The sequence below is a fragment of the Myiozetetes cayanensis genome, unplaced genomic scaffold (genome assembly GCF_022539395.1).
Source record: "Myiozetetes cayanensis isolate MyiCay16 unplaced genomic scaffold, myiCay2020 scf4, whole genome shotgun sequence".
Lineage (NCBI taxonomy): Eukaryota > Metazoa > Chordata > Aves > Passeriformes > Tyrannidae > Myiozetetes > Myiozetetes cayanensis.
In genome coordinates this window covers 33,996,618-34,020,220 of record NW_026087631.1, presented here as the reverse complement: position 1 = coordinate 34,020,220, position 23,603 = coordinate 33,996,618, and the positions used below count along the sequence as shown (strand labels likewise).

The window sequence follows — 23,603 nt, the reverse complement described above, 5'->3', positions numbered from 1 at the left end:
CTTTTCTTTTTGCTGCAGATGTTGATGAGTGCCAGTCCAACCCGTGCAGGAATGGAGCCACATGCATCGATGGCCTCAATACCTTCACCTGCCTGTGCCTACCAAGCTACATAGGTGCACTCTGTGAGCAAGGTAAGGTGTGTTCTTCAGCTTGTGGTAATGGAGGTTGCTTTTTCCACTCCAACACCCTTCTGGAGTAACTAGGCAGAGCGTCCTAGACTGACTGAGTTTCTGTCTTAAAAAATTACACACACTGTGAAAGACATATCAGAACCTCCAATAAGCATCAGTAATGTAGGAATAGTCTACTGAATAAGTCAGATTATATATTCATCCCCTGGGGGCCATAGATTTGACAACTTTATCCCAGAATTTTCAAAATTACCTGTTCTGTAATTATTTCAGCCAAAGAAGGTGCAGGATTTATAATTACAAGTAAGTTGTAAGAGGCTTTCTAAACTGGGCAGTTGAAATAAGGTTAAATACCCAAGTCTCCGTAATTGTTAGGAAGTTGCCTTCAAGAAATGCCACTGTATTTACAAGAAATATTTATAGTGTAAGATGCTTACTCAATATGTAGGAGGAGGACTAGAGTAGCAAAATCTGTTCCATCAGTAAAATTAATGAAGGCATTTCCATGGGAAAAGAAATAGTGTATTAAAATGTACTTGCTACAGCTCATGAAAATATTTTTTTCGTTTTCTTCAGCTGAATGCTTTTCGTCACAGGTGAATGAACTAAACCTCTGGATTTGTTTAACTAATGTATATTTTCATGTTTGTTTCTCAGCTTCAGTGAAGAACGGTTTGCAAACTCTTCCAGCTCAACCTATAGAGATTTGCTTGTTAGAGCTGAAAAATCTCAGACCTGACCAGCACTTTTCAAGGTTTAACCTTTTTTAATAGTCTGGATAACCTTGCAACTTGAGAGGGCTTTCTGAATCTTGTGTCCCAAATTAAAAATTGACAGTGTTTTCACAACAAAAGAAATAAATGTTCTCACTCCCTTCCTCCTCTCCTTCATTCCAGCAAATCTATAGCAGTGAGTGGCTCTGAGTACCATGGTAGCTTTAATCTCCTTTTTATGACCAACCTGAGAGTGCATTTCAGGTGGTTAATGGGAACATTTCCTAGTTTGTCAATCAGAACCAGAGCTGTGCTCTCTCAGCTTTGGAATTTAAATTTCCTCCACTTAAAGTCCTGCAGTGGTTTGGGACTTGGGAGAAGGTTTTAGTGCCAAATTTCCACTCCACCAGACAAAATAAAACTGTGCTGGCGATTCAGACATGGTTGTCTGGCAAGCAGGCTTTATTTCAAGGCACCAGTCCTGACCTCACTAGATTTTAAAGACCAGCCAAGACGACTGAACGTGTTACCTCGGTGCCACAGAAAAGATGGAGCTCAGCACACCGAGGTTGTATTTCATAACTTCCCCCCCCCTCCAAATACACAATTCATTTTAAAAAAAACAACAAAAACAAAAAAATCAAGCTGAAGGTCTTTTTTAGGCACAGTGCTGAGCATTCAAAATGCCATGGGGGGGACAAGGGAACAGGAACAGGGAGCATGGACTTCCTCTGGAAATGAGGCTCAAAAAGTAGGAGGTAATTCGATCACATCTGCACCCACTGGTGCAGAAAGAAGTATAGAGCTCAGAACTTCACCCAGATGCCCCTGTGAGACTGCTCAAGACTAAGGCATCTCCAGTTGAGGTGTTGTGCCTGTGTCAGCTCTTGGAGGGGATGTGACCAGGGGACATCACAGCTGCACATCAGGGAGCTTGGTATGGTAGGAGTGGGAGTAACCTTCTGGGAGATCCAGTCTGGATGAGGGAAATCAGTCCTGAGACTCAGGGAGATGAACTGGCTCCCTGACACCCCTTTTTCTTGCCAGGTGGAAACAGTTCAGCAGTCTGAGCCCAGGAACACCTTCCTGAAGAGAGCTAAAATTGTCTGATGTTAGAAATAGAGTAGCTGAAGTTCACTTTTAAACTAGGTTGTTAGCTCAGTCAGGCGGCATCACTTCTGGTTCAGGTGAGATCAAAAGTGAGTGGAGTACCTCTCTTAGACCCTGTTTTGCCCACCACTTGTATCTTTTCAAAGTATAGATGCACGTTCTGCACCGCACTTGGTGACATCTGAACATCACTTCTTAAAATGCATAGATATCCCCCAAATATCTGTTTGTACAGGGTGAGGCTCCTCAGGATAGTACAACCAGTTGTTCTTTTCCAGGTTCTAAAGACAAGACAACTGGGTAATTTTAATTATCATATCAGGAATAATGTTGGGTTTTTAATAACCCAAGTTTATCGTTCCAATATCTGTGATTACTCCAGTCTTATTTAATTCACTTTGTTCCCAGGACTTGGTAGCTGGAGACTGAAGTAGTTGAGAAGAGTTCAATGCAAACATAGTTTCTGAAAACAGAGGGTCTTTTACTGATGTCTTTCAGCTGAGAAGGGATTATTTCGACTATTTACCAGTAAAATGGGTTTCTCCTCAAGAAGTGTGGCCTAGTGGGTTTCTGGCATTTGCTCATTAGCTGAAGATAGAGACTCATAGATAAAATTCACAGCTGAGTAAGACTCTCATTATGTTCTAGTACCTGTGTCAGTCTTTATTTTCTTTAACAACCTTATGGTATTTCTTTAAAGACAAGGGACCTATTGTCAGCAGCTTACTGCAGCTATTGATAAAGCAGTACTTATCTATGTATTAAACCAACAGACAACTCTTTTTTTAATGCAGTGTTTAGAGATGTTGTCACATGTACAATTGCAGTTACAGAGAGAGGAAGCTGCATAAGTAACTCCTTGCACGCATCACCCAAACCTCCCTGTAAATTGCCATAAATCTTAACAGTGGTGAGACATGTTTCAAAACACCATAAATATGAGGGTTTCAGTCTTTCCATCACGTTCTGGGATAAGGTTACAGAGATCTGTGATTGCCTCCCTGGTTGAGTACACAATGAATGTGGAGTAAGTGCTTGCACATACTCTGCTCACAGGTGATTGGGTCAGAAAATTTACAGCCACCTGCAATTAGGCTTTACTGGTTCAGTAAAGGCATTAAAAGTTTCTACCTATATGGAACCCTTACCTCTGTGTCACCCTTTCAGCTCTCTTCATCTGGTAAGTAAAGTGAGCTGAGGACAAAGAACTGCAAGGATGAAACAATCCCCACATTTTTACTTTGCTGGTTTTGCATTTTACATCCTCTGCCCTCCTGAATCTTTCTTTTCCTGTACATTTTTCCCCTCTTCTCATCAACCTCTCCTCTCAAAAATAACAAAAAAAAGCAACAACAACACCACAAACCAACTCAACCACTCCAAACAAAAAACCCCAACCAACCAAAACCAACCAACCAACCAAAAATGATACAAAAACCTCCAACCACTCATCAACCTGAAAAAAAAAATCCTCTTCTCTCCCATGTGAGAACATTATGTATTTTATAGCCATCAGTCCTGATTTTTTCTGCTTTTCTAGATTTTTGGGCTACCAACAGGGGCAGAAGAAGTTATTCAACGTTTCTCTTTTGGAAGGCAATGTAAGATTTTGGGTAGGAGGGAGGAGTTAGATGTACACTGCAATGTGTGTATTTAAACAAAGAGTACCCTGGTCATTGTTTGACACTTTCTATCTTAAGAAGAGAAATTGTGTTATTTATAATTGATACTCAGACCATCTTATTTTCTCAACACAGTCCTCTCAGTTTTGTGTTTTCAGACCTCTTTGCCTCCTCTACCTGCCTTTCAGCAGATTTTCTCTCAAATCCTTCACTCCTTCCCTAGTAGAGGCCAGGGAGGGCTTGGTTAGAATAACGTGGAGATCCTCTCTTGCCACGTGTTTCTCAGCATGCCAAGCTCCCTGTTATTATCTGACTTGTTTCCTGTGAGACAAAGGAGTCACTGAACAAGATAAATAATAAAACTTAAAGTGCCTTCACAAAGGACATAGGACTGTTAGTCAGCCTCATGTGGTTAAAGAAATGTTCTAGAAGGCCAAAGGCAGACTAAGTTAAAAAAATACCTATATAGCAGAGATTAAAGCTGTATTTACATCCTGTACCTCACATAGAATACAAAAAGGGAAAAGATAAAAAACTCACAAATTGATAGCGTAGATTACATTCCTTTTTTCATAACTGGGATTACTCAAAGCACAAGAAGTTTTCTACAGTTCAACTTTCTGAAAATAGAAGGCAGATAACCAGTGTAAACTTTATTATGCCTTTGCATTTGTTGTATTTATGTCAGTACTCATGACTTTTGGGAAATTATTTTGGAACCAAATTCCTAAGACAATGACTACTGTGTTACCAGTATCAAAGGAATTATAGTAAGCCTCTGATGTGAAATGTTTGCACTTTTAAGTCCATTTATATACATTTAAAGTCTAGTTTTTGTTATGGGGAATTTAAAATCTTTTTTATAAAAATAGACACTTTTCTACTTCAGGATGGGAACAGCCTCTTCCTGCTATGAATTAAGAACCAGTCTTGGGTTGTGAGAAATTATTCTACAGTTGTAGTAGCAGCTCAAAGCTAAGTAATACCTTAGTTAAGGCATTTTCAGTCATCTGTCCTTGGCATATTCTGCAATAATTGGCTGTTTCTGTACTAATGCAAAAAGCGCCCTTTTGGCCAAAGCTTGTTATTGGGCATTGACTATATTGACTTACTGAAAATAAGAAATCCAGTTTCATACCCAGGACACCTCTCTACCTCTGGAAAGACCAGAAAGTTGGTTTAAGACAGTTTTGTTTGGGGATTGTTAAAACTTGGTGGGAAGTGAGAAATTCCTGGTGGGTGAGTGGGGTATGGGAGGTCAGGCTTTGTGTTTCTGTTCTTCAACATCCTTCCACTGAGGCCCCTCAGGGTAAGATAGGTGTGGTTGGAACAGGCTGTAATCTTGTGCTGAAGTGTCCTTTATGATGCCATTTTATTGTGATAGCTCAAAACTGTCTGTGTTTTCCCTGTCGTTTCTCCCACTCCTCACTAAAACTCTCTCTTACCTGTGGCAAGTTGTTCTCATTCTCAAGCACAGCTCAGACACATTCAGACACCACATTTGTTATGTCCATCTTATTAATACTGACTTTTTTTCTGTGATTCATTCAGCAAACTTGGAACCAAAACTGTGCAGTTTCTTGCCATGTACTCTGTTTACAGCTTCCTAACTTGAGAAAATAATTAACATCACATCTACAGGTTGTTTCTGTTCCAAGGTTCAAGTTTATTTCTCTTTAGATGGAAGAACACAGTGACTGGTGTAAAATTCTGTCTGTGATTCATTCTTATCAGCACCATGCCTCAGAGAAGCACAGACAATGTACAATTTCATTACTCTGTATTTCAGTTTTACAACCTTCCCAAGAAGCTGATGCCTAAAGTTTATAAAGTTAGACTTTGTCAAGGAAGATGGGTTTTGGGGGAGCATTTGGAAGTGTAAGTTCAGAAAGACAATATTGCATCTTTGCTTCTGTGGGCTGAACATTTACAGTAATTGTACTTCGCATTATTTTCATTTATAATCTTCCAAAGGTAATTCAGTACATTGACTCAAAGAACTGTTTGCCCTTGCAAGTAAAAGTTCCCATCCACATAAACAGGCTCAGAAAACTCAGACAAGATGGAGAATGAGATGTAGATACAGTCCAACATCCATGTGTTTCATTCATTCAGAGTGACGGATGACATTCTCCTGAGATGGCCCAGACAGAGCCCAGTTCCATCAGGGGAAGCTCACAAAGTTTGCAGTTGCAGTTATACCCCTTAGATATTTTTGCAGCTTTTACTGAAACTGGATAAACAGAAGCATCTGCAAATGAGGTCTCATGGATGAATGTTTGCTTTTGTACTACTTAGAGGTGTGGTTTTTTCTCTCAGACCTTTGCCCCACAGAAAATCCATCAGCTCGCGCAAAACTTCCCTGTTTCTTACCCACTGACAGATACGTGGTTTGTTTGTTTGCCACAGACACAGAGACCTGTGACTACGGCTGGCACAAGTTCCAGGGGCAGTGCTACAAGTACTTCGCGCACCGGCGCACATGGGATACGGCGGAACGGGAGTGTCGTCTCCAGGGGGCTCATCTGACCAGCATCCTATCCCATGAGGAGCAGATCTTTGTCAATCGTATGTGTTCCATCCGAGGGCTCCTCTGCCTCCAGCTTTGAGGGGGGATAACAGTTTAGGAAGGATATAAAGACCTCATGGGAGTCTGCAGCTCCTCCAGAGGGGTAGCTCGCATCTCTGCTCTGTGTGAGCAGGGACAGGACCCCAGGGAATGCCTGAAGTTGTGTCAGTGCAGGCTTAGATTGGATGTCAGGAAAAGGTTCTTCCCCTAGAGGGTGGTTGGGCACCAGAGAAGTGGTCACAGCACCAAGGCTGGCAGAGCTCAGCGAGTGTTTGGATGATCCTTTCACGCATGTAGTGTGACTCTTAAGGATGGTCCTGTGTAGGGCCAGGACTGGATGATCCTTCTGGGTCCCTTCCCACTCAGGATATTCCATGACTCTGGTCACTGAGGGTTCAGAGCTGGTGGCATACCCTCCTGACCACTCAGGTTTTACAACTCCATCTTAAAACATACTTTTAGAATATTTGAAAGGCGCACTTTGTGTTCTTAGTGTTTAATTCTGCAGTCAAATACAAGTTCCCTGTCATTATTAAGTTATTATCTGTTACATAAAAAATACTTTTTTGGCGGAGAAGAAGACACTTTGATGGGAGGAAGAAGACGGGAACTTCTATGTTGAATAGATAAGATATTTTTGTGCACATGATATCAATGTCCACACCATCATATCTTGTATTAGTTAGGCACCTAGAAATAGTCCCTCTGTGTTGTGTTGCTCAGTCTAGGCAACACAGGTCACAGCCTCACCAAAACTTGAAAAATGTAGATTACAATACATGATTTTATTATTTTAATATTTTATTTGCCTTCCATTTTTTTTCCTCCCCCTCATATGTGCTCAGGTAGAAAACTAATTCTGTTTCCTTTGGTAGACACCATCAGAAATGAAGAGACAGGGTTGTTTAAGACTATTAGATAAGAATCTGCTTTTTCATAGACATCCTAAATTAAAAAAAAAAACAAAAACAAAAACAAAACAAAAAAAAAAACCACCAAAAACCAACAAACCCAACCAAAATCAAAAACAAACCAACAAGCAAAACCAAACAAAAAACCCCAACCAAACTGACAAAGGGCCTTTAAAACAGTTGTTTGCATAATGAGTAGAAGAATCTTAAGGACAGGTTGTCTAATTCATCTTATGTAAAATTATTTTCTTTGGTGAAATCTGTTCCATTTATGGAAAGGTTAACGAAAATACCCTTCTGGTTCCTTAGGTATTGGGCACGACTACCAGTGGATTGGCCTCAATGACAAGATGTTTGAGCGTGATTTCCGCTGGACTGATGGTAGCCCACTGGTAAGATGCCTTTGAAATGAAGTCACTCATCCATTTCTTTTTCTGGTCACTTATCAAATTCCCACCAGCAATGAGAGAAGTTGTGTGCAGGAAAAAAAAAAAAAACCTGACACCAAATATGGACCTGAGCAAACAGCCAGTGAAATCACTTTGGGATAACTAATATTTTGTGGTTTAGTTCGAAAGTCTTGTTCTTACTTCCTATTTTTGTAAGTATGGGAAATCTCGAACATTTCAAAGACTAGTAATTTAAGGGTCTCTGATGGAGCTGGTTTGGGCTCTTCTTGTCTTGCACAAGGACACATGTGGCAGTTTCTCAACCATCTGTATATGGAGCAGGATGCATTTTTTGGGTGAGGATCTGGCATTCAAGCTGTTGCATTTGCTAGGTCTGTGGAGTGCACAAAGGAGCCTCCCAGGTATTGCTGGATCCTATTCTGTGTGGCAGGTCTACAGCTGGGATGGTTTGGGGATGGTCTACATTCTGAGGTGGTTCGAGGGGTCTGCAACCAATAATTCACCCATAAAATTTTAGGATGCTGTTGTTACCTCTTACTACCTTAAAATAAGAAGGAAAATCAGCCGAAGGAGAATCAAAGAGCTGATGGATGCAGGATGCAGTTCTTTCCAACTCAAACCCGTCTCTTTTGTAGAAGAGACAGATGATTTATTGCTTTTTAGCACCCACTGAAGAACACTACATTAAGGAAAACCCCCCAAACTAGTTATGCTTATTATTTTCTTTTCCAGTTGTGAATTCTGAAATCAGAAAGCATCTGATTTCATGCATGTGTTGCTGCAATTTATGTAGAAAGACACCTGGGGCAAAGCAGGCAAATTAAAATTAGAAATAGAACGGAGATCCTACTTTTTAATTCAGGCTACTGATCAAATGTGGTGTTATATTTTTACTGTAATTTTCAATTTTAAGAAATTAAGATATTCTAGGAACAGAACAATACCATCTGTCCAACAGATTTATGTTTTGATTGATCTTTCTTTTTTTTTCACTTTCTTTTTCTTTCAATTTTAACAACTTCCCTCTGTCTCTTCCTTCGGAAACACTTTAGTTGTCTCTTGAAATCATTTATGTTCACTGTTTCAATAGATTTCCCTCATAACTTATTCCATATGGCTTCTGGATCCCGTGCTGCTGAGCAGTTGCCTCATTTGTTCCTTTGCCCTGGCTTTTAACTCATTTCTCATACTTTCTAACCACAGTTCTGGTTATAGTGATTTATAACCTCTCTAGTGATTAATAAAGCATAACCCAACTAAATATATGCATCAAATGTATTTCACTGATGATATTCTAAAATTGCAATGAATTTGAATACTATATAGGTAAAAAAATTGCCCCCTTTATGTAGTTGCATGTGAGCAATATTCATAGTGTTAAATGCATTAGTACAATTTATGATCACAAAAGTCAGACTTATTACATCAACACTCAGGTTCTAACTTGAATTTCTGACTTTAGGGGTGATTTTTCCCTGTAGCCAAAGCCTAAATAGCTGTCATGTGTTTTACCTATCAGGGTGCCTCTGTAATTCAGCTGTTTCTAACTTTGTTTCTCAGCTCCATGTGCTCTCCAAAATATTCTTCTCTATCTACAGTTGTATTCAACACTTCTGGCACATGGGAAAATTTGTCAATTCTGATGAGGGTCCCCATGAATTTTCTTGGAGATGCTATCAGAAAAGAGGTTGAGCATCTACAAGTTCATGTAGTTTCATCTTTATCTTGATCCTACTTCGAATTTTCTCCAGTAAGAGCTTGGTTTAATCTGCAAATCACGATTACATGATTTTATGAGGTTTTGGATTGAAAAAAAAAAAATCACTCTGTTCTGATGCTTGGTAGACTTCAAAGAAAAAGCAAATTGACAACAACAACAGCAGCAACAAGACATGTTGTGGATGGAATTGTTTGCCCAGTAGTGTGATAAATTTTAATAATTTCTCTTTCACATGAGTTCTCTTTCTTAAACAAACAAACAAAAAAAAAGCCCCTGGAATTGTGAATCCTTGAACCACAGGTGCCATTACTGGCAGTTACAGGACAAGGTTTGCATCACTCATTTGCCACAAACATGAGAAAACCAACTGAAATATGCAGCACATAAGCAGGAACTCTTTTGCAAGGTGGCATGTATTTATTTAGTAATTTCTGGAAAAGGGATTAAATACCCAAATACCTTTCCTTTTTTTTTTCTTTTAACTTTACCCCTAAAGGTATTTTAGTCAATGAGTTCAGTGGAGGAAAACTCGTCTTTTTTTTGACATTTTCAGCTCATACCTGTTTGTGTTTTTCCTTTTTTTTTTTTAACTGAGGTCAAATGCCAGCTACCATTAAATATGATAGTTGGACAAAGCATGTACATAAGAATATAGAATTAAGGTTCTAATTGGGAAACCTACATTGAATGTAGAGTATCTTTGGCAGGCTCACAAATCTACTGAAAATTATTGTTTAGTTGCATAGTAGAGAAAAAAAATAGTCAGACACCCCTGATATTTTGGAATTCCTTCTTTTTAACCCCTGTAAATACTGGCTGTTAGCAATTCATTGAAACCAGCAGCAGTCAAAAAAGCCCCTCTATTTGAGTACATGCTTTTGTGCATCAATTGGAATTATGCTGAACAAAAATAATGACAGAAAACAAGTCTTGGAATAAACGAAGAGTAAATTCATACTCTGATTCTCAGAATTCCACAAAGGAAATGTTGGTGTCTTGAATAATGAAGCAATCAGATTCAGTGAGAAAGTAAGAAACAGTATTTAAAACTCCTCAGCCCACATGACTTTTGTCCATATCTGCATTGAGTCTACATCTTTTCCATTAAAAAAAAAAGTTTTAAGACAAGAAAAATTATCCTAACAATAAAAATGGATCAACTCCCAAATTACAGTATTGCAGCTCCACTACTGCAACGGTAGTGGACTTGAACAGGCTTTTAGATCTACTTCACTAAAGTGTCTGATGCATCACCTGTGTACTTTTAGGGTGTTTTGGCAGGTTTATTTCTTAACTGTAAAGTGGGGAGGTTAATTTTATTTTTTATTTAAAACTGCTTAGCAGTTTCCTGCCTTTCAGACAAAGTAGCATAACCTTGTTCAAGGGGCTGAGTGGTGTAGATAAAGTCTCACCACATGCTGGTAAAACACACTTTTTCTATCCACTAAATCCCAAACACAGAATGGGCTTGAGAAGTGAAAAATTACATAAATAATGTAGTTGTGTCATACCTCTCATGGCCTCAAGTTCAGCTATCAGTCCAGGTGGTACTTTTCCATAAAGAAGTTACTTTCCAGGTAACTATCATCATACTGGATTTTATTGGCCAGACCAATCTGTTTATATTTGTCTTTTTTGCAGATTCTTTAAAAAAAAATTGAAATTGGGAGCTTCTTGGTTAAGGTCAGAGCATATTCTCAAAGAGCTTGGAGCTTAGCCAAGGTCTATAAGCAGAATAAAATAAGCTATAATTATACTAAGCTGTGGGATCCATTGGCCACTCCCATGTATCTGATTTGTTCAGATTTGCTGTACTGTATCCCCATGGCAGGAAGCAATTTTGTCCTAACATGTTTCTCTGCTCTTTTTTTTGTGTGTGTGTGTGTGTGTGTTTTATTTTGTTGTTTTTATTTGTTTGTTTGTTTGTTTGTTTGAGTTTGTTTTTTTTTTGTTATTTATTTCTGCTTAGGAAATAAGTAAGTTTTCAGTGTTTCTGATAGTTGGGAGAGGTGGATTCATGTTCTGGAGCTGATGAACCACTTTGGCAGCATAAATCATTCCCTTTTTGTGAGGGGAAAGAAGCTGATGGTAGCTGTGTTAGTACAACATAAAAAAGTGAATGTTCTTCCAGGAAATCTCAGGGATCCTCACATATGGAGCAAGTTCACTAAGAACTGGAGATCAAGGGCCACTGCCACAGTCCTGGGCTTGGACTGGGAGCAGCAACCAAGGCTGTGTGGAGCAGGAGGAAAGGAATTTGTAAGCTTAAAACTTTGGCATATCTAACCAGCCGCTGAGTTCAGATAATTTGTCTCAGAGGTGAAGGCAGTGAGAGCAGGTACTGAAGTGTGTTCAGATAACTCGCAGCATCCCAACATTTTTAGAGCTTTGCTGTTCACTGCTTGCTGATAATCAGGCCAATTTCTGCTCAAGGCATTTCAGGTACGATTACATTGATAGATCGAAGAGGCAGAGATAATTATATAGTATTTTTAAGAGCATGTTTTGTTAGCTCTGCTTTCCTTCTGTTGGAGGGTAGTTACAGGGCTGTTCTGTTGGCACTTGGTGTGGGAGAAGCGTTAGTTTTCCTCTGATTTATATTGTGCACTAGAGTGAAAATGGCTAAATATAGTCTTCATTTGCATTTAGAAAACTACAGAATCAAAATCATTCCTGCAATTATTTTGTAGACTTTTCTCCCAGCATTTCTTAAATAGTGAACAACTCTTTAAGGATGTATCATGGGCAATCTTCATCCCATAATTATCATGGTAAGCACTAAGCAATAAGAACAAATTTGGGAAAAACACAGAGATGCAGGAGAAGAAATCAAAACCTTAACAGTCACACAACTGTGTGAATAGAGGAATTTGTCCATGCTACTTGTATCTTTTTATACTTTAAATTGATGCAATACAAACTACAAAACACCAAAACTTACATTATCAGTGGAGACATTTAATAATTGATCAAAGGGAGAAGGAACACAACGTGACACTTGAAAAGATCCATGAGCAAAATTGAATTAAAATAGTTCACTTAGCCCTGTGAATAGTAACTTTTACAGCTGTAAAGCACACCCATCCAAATAGAAGGAAAAAAAAAAAAGGAAAGAAAAATCTGGTGTTGCTTTTGGCAGCTTCCCCTTTGTATTTAGATGGCTGAGTTTTCCCTGCTAAGGACCCTTGTGAGCAAGCACAGGAGAGAAGGAGTTATTCATGTTATGGATTAAGCACATAGGGCTACTTGGGGTGGTGCCTCACAAGGAGGGTTATTCACATCCCCTGGAAAATGCTGCTGATAATTAGAGCTTTGCAGGGTGGTGAGCTCACCACCCCTTACATAAGATTAGTGCTGCAATAAGGAGCTGGCCAGTGTTTGTGGCCAGATTGTCTGTCACTGGGAGAGTGCTGCCAGCCAGGGAAGTAATGGGGCATATTGCCACTTTTAAAGCTGCCTAGAGGCCCTGAGCTGGTTTTCCTTCCCTTCATCACAGGAGCACTTATGCTTTGTGTTCTGCAAAGCTTGTGCTCAGGTTGTCAGTGTAAGGTAGTATATTTAAAAAAAGAAAAAGAAAAAAATTTAGTTCTGGTGAAAACAAAACCCTCTCTTTTCCTTCCTTCACCGGCTGGTGAATCAGAAGGCTTTAATTTAAGAAAAAAAAAATCTGTAACTGCACCCCTCTCTCAGAAAGAGTAACTTCTTTGAAAACACACACATACAAAAACCCCTTCAAAAAGGCACTGAGTATTGTAGGGAAGGAGCCTGCCTCTGAGGGTTAAATAAAACAAACAAACTAAAAAAGTGCTGTAGTCAGCTGCAAACAAAAAGCTCATTGTGCCCGTATCCCACAGGGTCCTTGAAGAAGGAGATTTTAAACCTACCAAATGTTTTGATTCTGTGCCACAGTCAGTCATTATGGCCTCTTTTTAAGATGCTCATTTGACCTGCGCTCAAATGGAGGAGAACTATATAATGTTATTAATGACAGGTATATTTTGGGTCCAGGATGCCATAGGCAGTAAAAGAGGGCCTCTTGGACAAAGTGGGGTTTTGTCTTGTTTTTGCCAGGGGGGTCACAAGTTAGTTCAGGGCCTCGTTATTGTTGGCTCTGGGTTAAAAATCTTGAGCAGCTTCAAACTTGCAGTAATTGTTGACACAAATGACAATTTGCAAATGCAAGATTTTCCTTTTTTCTTTTTTTTTTTTTTTTCCCCCTCCCCCATGGCTCTACTGGTAGCTGTGCACAAAAAGAATAAGTCACACCCCACAAAATTTTGGAATGTGTAATTATACCACTGTGACTCCCAAAGAACATTGCAACAACCAGCACTTACCACTCTGCCATACCTTTTTCCACAGTAAAACACCTGCCCAGTAGCAAGAGAACTTCACCAGCTCTTTATCACTTATTTTTAAGGTGAATTCTCTTATTAAAGTGACTTCTGAAAGCCCAGCACGCATAGCATACCCTCAAAATTGAACTGTACAGTGTGTGAACCATGTTGAAAGCTATTACTCTAAAAAAAAACCTAACAAAATCATGGTACAGAGCAGATAAAACTCCATGGGTTTACTTTGAAAGAGTTGCTTTGAAAGAGTTAATTAAAGAGGTGTCTTTTCTGAATAATTATAATTTTGGAGTACTCCAGTGAGTACCCAGACTCAGCAGTGAGTAGACAGTGTCACCTAGTGGGCGTTTATTGCCAAGCTCACCGTGATCTGCTTTTCATGGAAAAAACTTCATACTGTGATACTGTTTTAAAAGAAGTCAGCTGGTTATCTGCTCCACCTCACAATGTGATCCTCCCAAAATGTAGGACTGACAGTGCTTTTGTATTTCAGCTTCATTAGCTGGCCTTTTTTCACTCCTTTAATTACTATTAATTACATTTCTTTCCCAAATTATTTATTTTTACATAGTTCTTCCTGCTTATTCAACCTGCACTCACTGCCTGTGGTTATCCATAGACACACACCAGTGCATGTTTTCCAGAGTCCCCTTTTTTTTTTTTCCCAAGGTGCTGCATAGGACTCAGAGAGTTTTTCGGTACATCCCATCTCTCTGTTACCAAAAAAACCCCAATGCTTTCAAGTGAAAGCTCTTGCAAAAGTCCTTAGCGAAGCTCTTCTCAGGAGGTTTTCTTGCTCACAGTGTGACTCAGTCATGGCGAGTATTGGGTTCCTGCCTGGGCCAAGCCCTGCCAAGTTTCCCAAATCCCATGTAAATAAAATTCAGATTAAGAGGTAGAGGGAAGCCATTCAACTGTGATTAAAAAAAACCTATGAGGATCATGACATGTGATTTTGGTGTGTACTTGTAGATAAGTTTAAATACAGCAGTTGTCTTTAGATTGATTTGAGTTACTCACAGCAAAGGTTTACATACATCCTTAACTTCATCCCTCCCTCAGGCATCTGATCTTCTCTGCAGAGTTTGAGGCACCACCTATGCCTCTAAATCAAGGCATGTGCTTAAGCACTAACTGAATGGAGTTTTTAATCTCAAGAATTCTCCTGAAGAGTTCTGTCAGACTGCTCCCATTCATAAAATTAAACAGAAAATTTCTTTGGAGGACTGGGGTGAACTTTAGCAAAACAGAGCCTACACTATAAGGTAGTTTCCTGTCTTTCCCAATATATAAAGGCATTTAAACACCAGGTGACATTAATGGAAGTATTTCAGACATTGCCAAATTTTCACAGAAATATGTTTGATTTTTTTTTTTTTAAAGAGAAAACACAATCCTGTTCAAACTTTTCAAGTGTCTCATGTAACAGCAGCAGTGCTCTATAATAACATGAGTCATAAATGAGGGGTCCATGTACTCGATGTAACCTTGAGCTGATCTTGTCAGAGTTCAACCACTGAGTAATTGCCAGGACTTCCTGAAAATGAGATGCAACTTTTAGTTGAGCTATTCAATTATGGCAGTCCTACACAGTGAGGGTCTCATTCAGGGGCTTTCCTGATAAAGATTTCTAAGACCTTCTCTGCCGTTGTAGGGGGCGGGTGGTGAGGAGGGGGTGTTCTTGTTACAGCAAAAAAGATGATGGTCAATAAGGTTTGCAGTCGTGGTGTCAGCTTAGTCATAAATACCAGAAAGGAAATTTTGCTTCACTTTCAGATGCGGTGGCACAGAAAGTACCCAGTCAACCAGTCCCTGCATCTCTCACTCTTGTTTGTTATTTTTTTAATTTGACTCATTAGTCTTGCATTAAGAAGGAATAAGATAGGGAAGCAGCCAAAATGAAAGAAAATAAAAATCAAAATAGCAAGTGCCAAAAAGTGCCAAGACACCTTTTTTTATTTGTACTTTAAGCTTATCTAAACATACTGAAGACAAGCTTCCTTTGCCCAGAGGGGCAAACGCAAAAGCCTTAACCTGTAAATCTAAATAGGTGTATTTTAGGTAAATTATTTCCTAATTTTAGTTGAGTACAGAAGATTATAGGTCTTTACACAATAGTGAGGTCAAGCAATAAAATTTTGTTTGTATCAGTAGGTTTTTTTATTGTCCTTCGTGAAATACAGAGTTTGTTAAATGTTTTGAAATGCAAAATCCAAGTGATTATCTCAACTACTTGATGTGCCTTTTGGAGATAAAGGAATGGCTGAAATTTCCGAAGGAGTGTCACATAGCTGAGCTTCTGCTTACTCCCAGATTAACCTTGGCAGTGCAAACACCTGACAGAACTGAGTGGATTATCCATTAATAAGGAAATGAATCCATCAAGGAAGGTTGCTTATCTGAGAATTTAAATAACAAATTTCCCTCAAGGTGGGATCTTGTTCATGATGGGAAGATTATACTCCTTCTGTTTAATTAGCAGCCATCCGAATGAGTTTAAGTAGTGACTAGCTAATAAGTTTTCTACTTTACAGCTCTTGCTGTAATCCTGGCTTCTTTAGATCGATTTGTGTGATGCCAGCCTGTCACACCACATGGCTGTAAGTTAATATCATGCCATACAAGGAAGTCCTTCCAAAAAATGTGGAACTTAAAAAAATACCCTCATGGACTTTTGTAACCATCCTATCCAAACTCCCCCTGTGAGGCAAGAGCATACATTGTCCCTGTTTTATGGACTGCGAATGGCCAGCCAAGTGCATTGTCTAATGCATTGTCAGAAGTCTGAAGAGCTGAATTCCAGCTCAGTTCCATGAATCATCCACTCTTTGTCTGCTGGAAAATTTTCAGGGCCCTTTAGCAGAGAAAGCTGGAACAAGTAAATCCAATGTGACAGTGCAGACTTTGATTTCAACAACAACAAGAAAAATCTACAAGGAAGATTAATTATTACAGTATCGTTGAAGACATAAAGAGCATAACAAGGGCTCCAGTTTTCAGCCTGAAACGATGGCAAGACAGACTAGTGATTCCCCAAAAACCAAATGGAGGTAACAGGGATCAAAATCCTGTCCCCAGGGCTAGGTCCTGCAGTTACCTGATTACACAGAAACTTCAGGTTTTTAAGATAAAGCTCCAATTTTCCTGCCACTGTGGGTGATGAGAGCTTTGCTGAGTGGTTGGTACAGTAGTGTCTGTCTGGGCCTGAGGCTTAATCCAGGATGGGTTGGGTGGGGGTTGGAGCAACCTGGAGTAGTGGAAGGTGTCTCTGCCCAATGCAGGGGGTGAAATAAGATGAGCTTTGGGGTCCCTCCCCACTCAAACCTTATTGCTTTGCCTCTCCACGGAGGAGAGGAAAAATGTCTTGAGTCAAACCTCCTGAGTCAAACCTGATTTTGAGTCATGTACATAATTAAGATTATATGTCCAAATATATATGGTCTGGGAGTGCTTTGTATTTTAATCCAGAGAAAAAAATTCATACATGTTGTAGTAAAGCTGCTTAAAATCCAGGGTAGTGATAGCTTTTAGGTCACTGTGCAATCACCTGGTGTAAGTATTTCTGCTGAGGACTAAAAGGGTGGTATCAGCTTTTCTTCAGCATATTAACATAGTTTTTGGGCCTATTTAGTTTTGTCTTGTGAACGATACAACTAAGAGTGTTGCCAAGGGTTCCCTCCCATGAATTCTTTTGCTGATATATATTTACTGGAGATGGGGCAGTAACTCCCGAGTTACACTAGTGTAAGTGCAAAACAGGACCATGTAAAGATCTAATCCATAGGAGGAAAGCAAAGTATTAGTTTGTCTAGCAGTTTATTCCACTCAAACGGTGAGAATCTCTTTGTATCATTGTCCCATTATCAGTGGCTAAATAAGGATTTGAAAAACTACAGAAGAGCTGGGTGGAGATCTAAGAAAGCAATTCAGAAGACTGGAACTTCCTCTGCTAAGCAATTCTGGCACTAAACCCAGGCAAAAATCAGAGCTTCTCAGCCAAAATAAATCAGTGCAATGACGATATCAGATGTGAGGTAACAGCAAGTTATGCTGGAGGGTATTAGACATTCTTGAACAAGCCACAGGGCCCAGATATAATCCTTTGTCATTACACTGCAGCCCTGCCAGCAAAGGAAATACATTTTTTGGAGTCGTTTTGGCAAGGAAAGTAAGAGCATATGCAGTCTGTGTGCTGAGGGTGGAAGCACCTCCAGCTCACATGCTCCCAGCAGCCATTAAATATCCTCCATTCCCACACTCTGATTCCTATGGAAGCAAACAACTCTCTGGTGTCAACTCCATAAGAAACATCTGGAAGGCTTGTTGCAACCTTTCCTTTGCTCTCATTTATTGACCAGATTTTCTACCATTAGCATTACTTCTTTCCTCAGTTTTTGTGTGTCTGCTGTTGAAAGCAAATGGATTCATGACTAAATGAGTGAGTGTGCATTGTAGTTTAGAACTGTTGAACACTACAAAGTTGAGATGGAATTAAGTTAGTTTCACGTAAAAAAGGGGAAGTTTTATTAGAGGTAATAACCTCAGTGCAGAACAAATTTATTTAGACTGTGATGATTAAACTGCCTGGATAATTAAAACCTGTGATGGGTAAGATGACACATGGCAGGAAAAGGTCAAGTAGTTACCTAATTTATTTTTTTGTAGTTTGATTCATTGGAAGGTAAATACTACTCTTGTGGCGCATGTTAACTTTAATTCTAAAATGTGTTCACCCAGGCAGTGAATGGGGGTTATTTAATAAAGTTAAAACATTAGAAAGCTAAACTTTTATGACATTTACATAGGCCAATTCTAGACAGAAAGATGTAAGCACTAAGAGAATATAAGCACTGTAGAAACTATGTAATTTTGACCATACAAGGGGCTAGCTGCCTGGTAATGTCTGGCATTTATGTGAATTCCAGCTCTTACAGATATCTATTTTTACCCTTCATTAAATTCCTCTCAGAGTGAGACAACAGAAATCTCAACGAAAATCTCTAGGAATGATTTCCAAATCTTCTCGTACTTTCCTCTGTTCAAATCTCAAATTACTGTGCTTTGTTTGGGAACAAGGTGAGGGAAAAAAATGGGATAAGGATTATCCCACCTCTGCTGACTGCTAGGAGAGAAAACTGTATGTCCCCGACAAGAACTGATGCACAGGTTTCAATTGATGTGACACTCCCTATGTTTCTATTATTCCTGCTGATGGATTGAAAAAACAGACTGAATCCTCCCAAGTTTTCATCCAAAAAGAGACATTGTGCAGATATTTTACAGCCGTTTGAAGGTTCTGTGGGATTTTTTTGTTAGGTTTTTTTGCACAACCAGATTTCTACTTCTAAAACCGGTCTGTCACTTCCTGCTTTTATTTGTATATGTGTTCATAGAGGCCTAAAGTCAGTTTTTCTACAGAGGGCAATATTTGAATCCCTATTTCTAAGGCTGAAAGGCTGCTGTCTGTGCTCAGTCTGCCACCTAGCATTTTTAATGGAAATACTAGTCTGGGTTGGTCTGGGGAAACGTTCACTTATGTTACACCTAATTCTGCACATCATCTCATTGAGTGACTGCATTAAATGAGGTCAGAGAAAAAAGAATCTGAGTCTAAAAAGCCTGTCTGTGATTTGCCACTCTGTAGATGTGGACTAATGAGGGTTATGGGTTATTTACTGTATTTCCTAGCATTCTACTTCGCATCTGTCTGTGTAGGAAAGAGTGGTTTTGACACATTTAGGATCTGGTTTTGCTTGTACTGAATCATGTCTCTTTGTTTTGTTCACCTGACATCGGTTTACAGTAAATGAGGTGTTAAACCAGAATATTTTTTTCCCATTTGGAAAACCTGTAAATAGAGAGGGAGTATTTTATAAATCTAGCTTTGTTTAGTCCATGCTTAGCAGCATTAATCAAACAATTGAGATTGTTCTTCATCAAATGTGCACTTCTGTTAAATGGAATGTAAATGTTCTCCAGTTTTGGGGATAATGATTTTGCTTCACCTCTTTGCAGCAATATGAGAACTGGAGACCAAACCAGCCAGACAGCTTCTTTTCTGCTGGAGAAGACTGTGTTGTTATAATCTGGCATGAGAACGGGCAGTGGAATGATGTACCATGCAATTATCACCTGACCTACACCTGCAAGAAAGGAACAGGTACAAACTCTCCAGTTACACAAAGCATAATTTTCTAAACTGGCATTTAAATCTTTGTGTAATGTGTCCTCTGGGCTTTGGTGGATTCAGTTTTAAGTCTTTTTAAACAGTGTCATTGAGGAAGACATGAGAAATATTGAAAATGAGACTTTTTTTCTTAAATGCCTGTAGTAACTTCACTGGTTTTCAGGTTTTTGAAAAATCCCTTCTTTGTATGAGTGTACCAACCTTTTTGGCTCCAATTTATGCCAGAATTTAAACCAAAAAGGGGATACTAACCACAATATCTGCCATTTCCCAATATCCATCACTATTGCATTTGGTTTACAAGACTGGAGAACTACAGGAAAAATTGATCCCCCTGTCCTTGTCTGGATGTACCTCTTAGGGGTCTGCCTGAGGTCCCTTGACCCCTTAGCCAGGGCTCAGAGGGTGGTCCCAGCTCGAAGTGGTTTTGCAGGCTGATGTTTTAGGTGATGTTCTCTCTTTCTTCCAGTTGCTTGTGGTCAACCTCCTGTCGTGGAAAATGCCAAGACCTTTGGGAAGATGAAGCCTCGCTATGAGATCAACTCCCTCATCAGATACCACTGCAAAGATGGTTTTATCCAGCGCCATATCCCAACCATCCGGTGCCAAGGGAATGGAAGATGGGACATGCCCAAAATTACTTGCATGAATCGTGAGTTCTTTGAAAGCAAAAGGGTGACAGACCAGAAATAGTAGGATAATTTAAGATCAATAAGTAATGAGTAATTAATAAGTAATTAATAAGTAATTAGAGAAGAGCAAATATGGTATGAAAGGTTACGATAGCAGCACTGCTCACTCTGTCCAGAGGAAAGAACGCCAACCCTCCAAAACTATTGACAATATTAATGAAAATACTCCCTTTCTGTCTTTACAGAAGGCACTGAGATTCTTTAAAAATAAACAATAACACTGTTTTAAAATCCTGGAATCAACAGGTTCCTAATATCACTAATGATTTTTTTTACCACTGTGTGTAAGAGATGCTTCTCCTCCCTGTAACACAGTCAGAGCACCAGTTAATCACTGGCTAACCCTCTAATTAACCAAGAATTAACAGAGCTGTATCATGAAGTGTAGCAAATTAAATAATTTAAATGAATTTCCCTTTTTTTTTTTCTTAATTTCCTCCTTCTCATTGCAGCATCCACATACCAAAGGACTTACTCTAAGAAATACTACTACAAACACTCCTCGTCGGGGAAGGGAACATCACTAAACTCTTCAAAGCACTACCACCGCTGGATCAGGACGTGGCAGGACTCGAGGCGCTGAGAGCTAAATGGTGAACGGGGGATCTCCACCATTTCAGCCAAAGTCATAACTTCCTGTGCCTTTTCTATCACTTATAGGAGTATTATCAAATTGTTTTGAAAACTACGGACTGCAGTATTCACAATGCGTTTTTGCAAAAAAATAGAAAAAGATATGGTGTTTATCAGAAAATTTAAGAAAGAAATAAATAATAAAAAAAGAGGAGAAGTGCTTATGGGGATAAAAGGAAACCATTTCCAGCCTGTAAAGATTATTAATTTTCTATATGCCATTGGTGTGGACCATTTTAATGATATGTACCAACCTTCGGCAATATTTAAACAACTCGATTTTAGCACCAATGAAAATGTAAATAAGATGATTTTAATGTTGTTTGTGTGTTGTTTTTAAAATCCTGTATATAAAATGAAAAGTCACACTAATTTCAGGCATATTTATGGTTAGAATGGCCTCAGAGGTCTTCAGTCATTTATGACGTTGTTTTTCTGTTGTTTACCTAGGCTGGAAATGGTTGAAATAATGACTTCACTGACTGAAATTTGCTGTTATCAGGTGAAGATAAACACACAAGTTACATGATTTTTTTTTTTTTTTTTTTTTTTAATGGGAACTGTGCCAATTCCCATCCAAGGTACAGTTTGTACCCATGAGATGCAAAGTTTAGACAGAGCACATAAAAGTGACATGAGGCATGAACTAGGGACTGCAATATGGAACATTTCTTTCTGCTCTCCATTCCAGCTTCACCACTCATGAGAAAGGACTGTGTGGAGGAGTTTTGTATGACAGGGAGAGCCTGTAAAATTCCAAGTGCTAATACATTAACTTTATCGACCAGGGCTACTTTTTTGTTTGTTTGTTTCTGACAGGAAAAGAAAAAAACTATGAAAAAAAGTAAGGAAAAAAATTACTTTCACAACATTAACCACAAGGTCTATATTACAGGTCTCTGCATTCCGAAAATGGAGGTAGACCTGGCATTTGGGGGATTTTTTTTTTTTTTTGTAAAAAACAAGCAAAAATCAAAAAAGTAAATAATTTTGTATATATAACCATTTTTTAATCTTTTTATAAAGTAATGAATGTTTGTGTATGAATGCTGCAGCTGTGAAGCGTACATAAATAAATGAAGTAAGCCATACTGATTTAATTTATTGGATGTTATTTTACCCATGCAAAGAAGATTGAAAGAGCTTGCCAGTGCAGTATTAGCCCCTGAGCTCCACTTTTGGAACCATCTTTCAGTTCAACTTGCTATTTTCCCCAGAGAGCAAAATTCCTGCTCAACAGGATCATTTGTTTTGCGGTTCAAAAGAGTGAGAACTGTGTGACTTACAGAAGAATCAGGATCTTGGCTTTCTAGAGAGAAGTGTGTGCACAGAGAGATGATTAGGTTGTAGTTGGTGCAGTGTGTATGTAGGAGTTTTCTGTTACGGTTTCTTACCCTGGTTAGTGTGACAACTGGCCTTGATATGTACAGTGAAGTAGAATTTAATGTTTGGAATGATCTCTCCACAGAAAGGACTGTTATTCCTGCCAAGTGCCTTGCACACCTTTGGGCACAGGATTTAAAAAAAAAAAAAAAAAAAAAAAGTGAAAATAAAGAGCAGTAAGTTCCTTAAGATGTACCTTTTAAAGCAACATGACAAATACACACAGATGTGAGATTGACACCTTTGGGTTTGTGTGGGGTAGTAACGGAAAGGGTCGGAAGGGAAAGGATAAGAGTCAAAAGCCGGCTAATGTGGCAGAGCTGCCCATGGAGTGACCAGGCCATAGGCTGGGAACTGAGATCACAGTTCAGACAACATCCCTTAGGAAAAGGCAGTGGCTGCTAAACCACCATGTGTCCAACACAGTTGGCTGGTTCATTGCCCAACCCTTGCCCCCAAACAATGCACATAATACTTTTTTCTATTTATATTATTATCTTGTATAGTGTATAATGTGAATGTCTGGGGTTTTTTTTGTGAATGAAAGTCTAAAATCTTTGTAACTTTTATATCTGCTTCTGTTTCACCAAAGAAACAAGGTTTTTTGCTATACTGTGACTTGTCTTGTTCTTGCATGTCTTCCTGTTTAAATCTATGCAATGTGATTTTTTTCATATGAATACAATTAGACTGTCAGGTACTTCACAATTACCATGGGCCTGGTCAAGTGCCCAGTCAAAGAGTCAGCTGGCTGAACTTTAGTAGGTGCTGGATTTGACTTTATATGAGCAGCTTTAGGGGATATTTTAAGATATACATTGTATGTTTTGAAGTTGATTATTGCTTGTAAAAGTCAAGGCTCTGTTCATAAATATACAGTAATCCACACATCACTTCCTTGTACCAGAAACATACAGAACAGAAAATATATTTTAACACTTTGCAAATTTTCTTCACCATATGTATAAAAACCCCTGCATAGATTTGTTGTTTTCTTGTCTACTTGTTGGATTTAAACAATGTTGTAAGACATTCAAATAACATTGTGTTTGTAGTTTTAATTAGGTTAGATGCAGTGCTTATATTGATTTTTTTTTCACTTCTTTCTATTATGCATAATAAAATAGGACTGACAACATTCCTTATTAAAAAAAAAAAAAAAAAACAAA

At 38.9% G+C, this 23,603-nt stretch overlaps 1 protein-coding gene across 5 annotated transcripts in view; it reads left to right on the top strand.

Moving 5' to 3' along the window:
• Positions 1–23,327, top strand: part of VCAN (versican) — a 98,366-nt gene extending 75,039 nt beyond the window's left edge. For all 5 annotated transcript variants that reach the window (XM_050329105.1, XM_050329103.1, XM_050329104.1 and 2 more), the window contains 6 exons: positions 19–132; positions 5,987–6,145; positions 7,367–7,449; positions 19,555–19,699; positions 20,196–20,378; positions 20,871–23,327. In XM_050329105.1, coding sequence (XP_050185062.1) covers positions 19–132; positions 5,987–6,145; positions 7,367–7,449; positions 19,555–19,699; positions 20,196–20,378; positions 20,871–21,001 — 815 coding nt within the window. In that variant the 3' untranslated portion in view covers positions 21,002–23,327. The remainder of the gene's footprint in view (positions 1–18; positions 133–5,986; positions 6,146–7,366; positions 7,450–19,554; positions 19,700–20,195; positions 20,379–20,870) is intronic.
• The last annotated feature ends 276 nt before the right edge of the window (positions 23,328–23,603 follow it).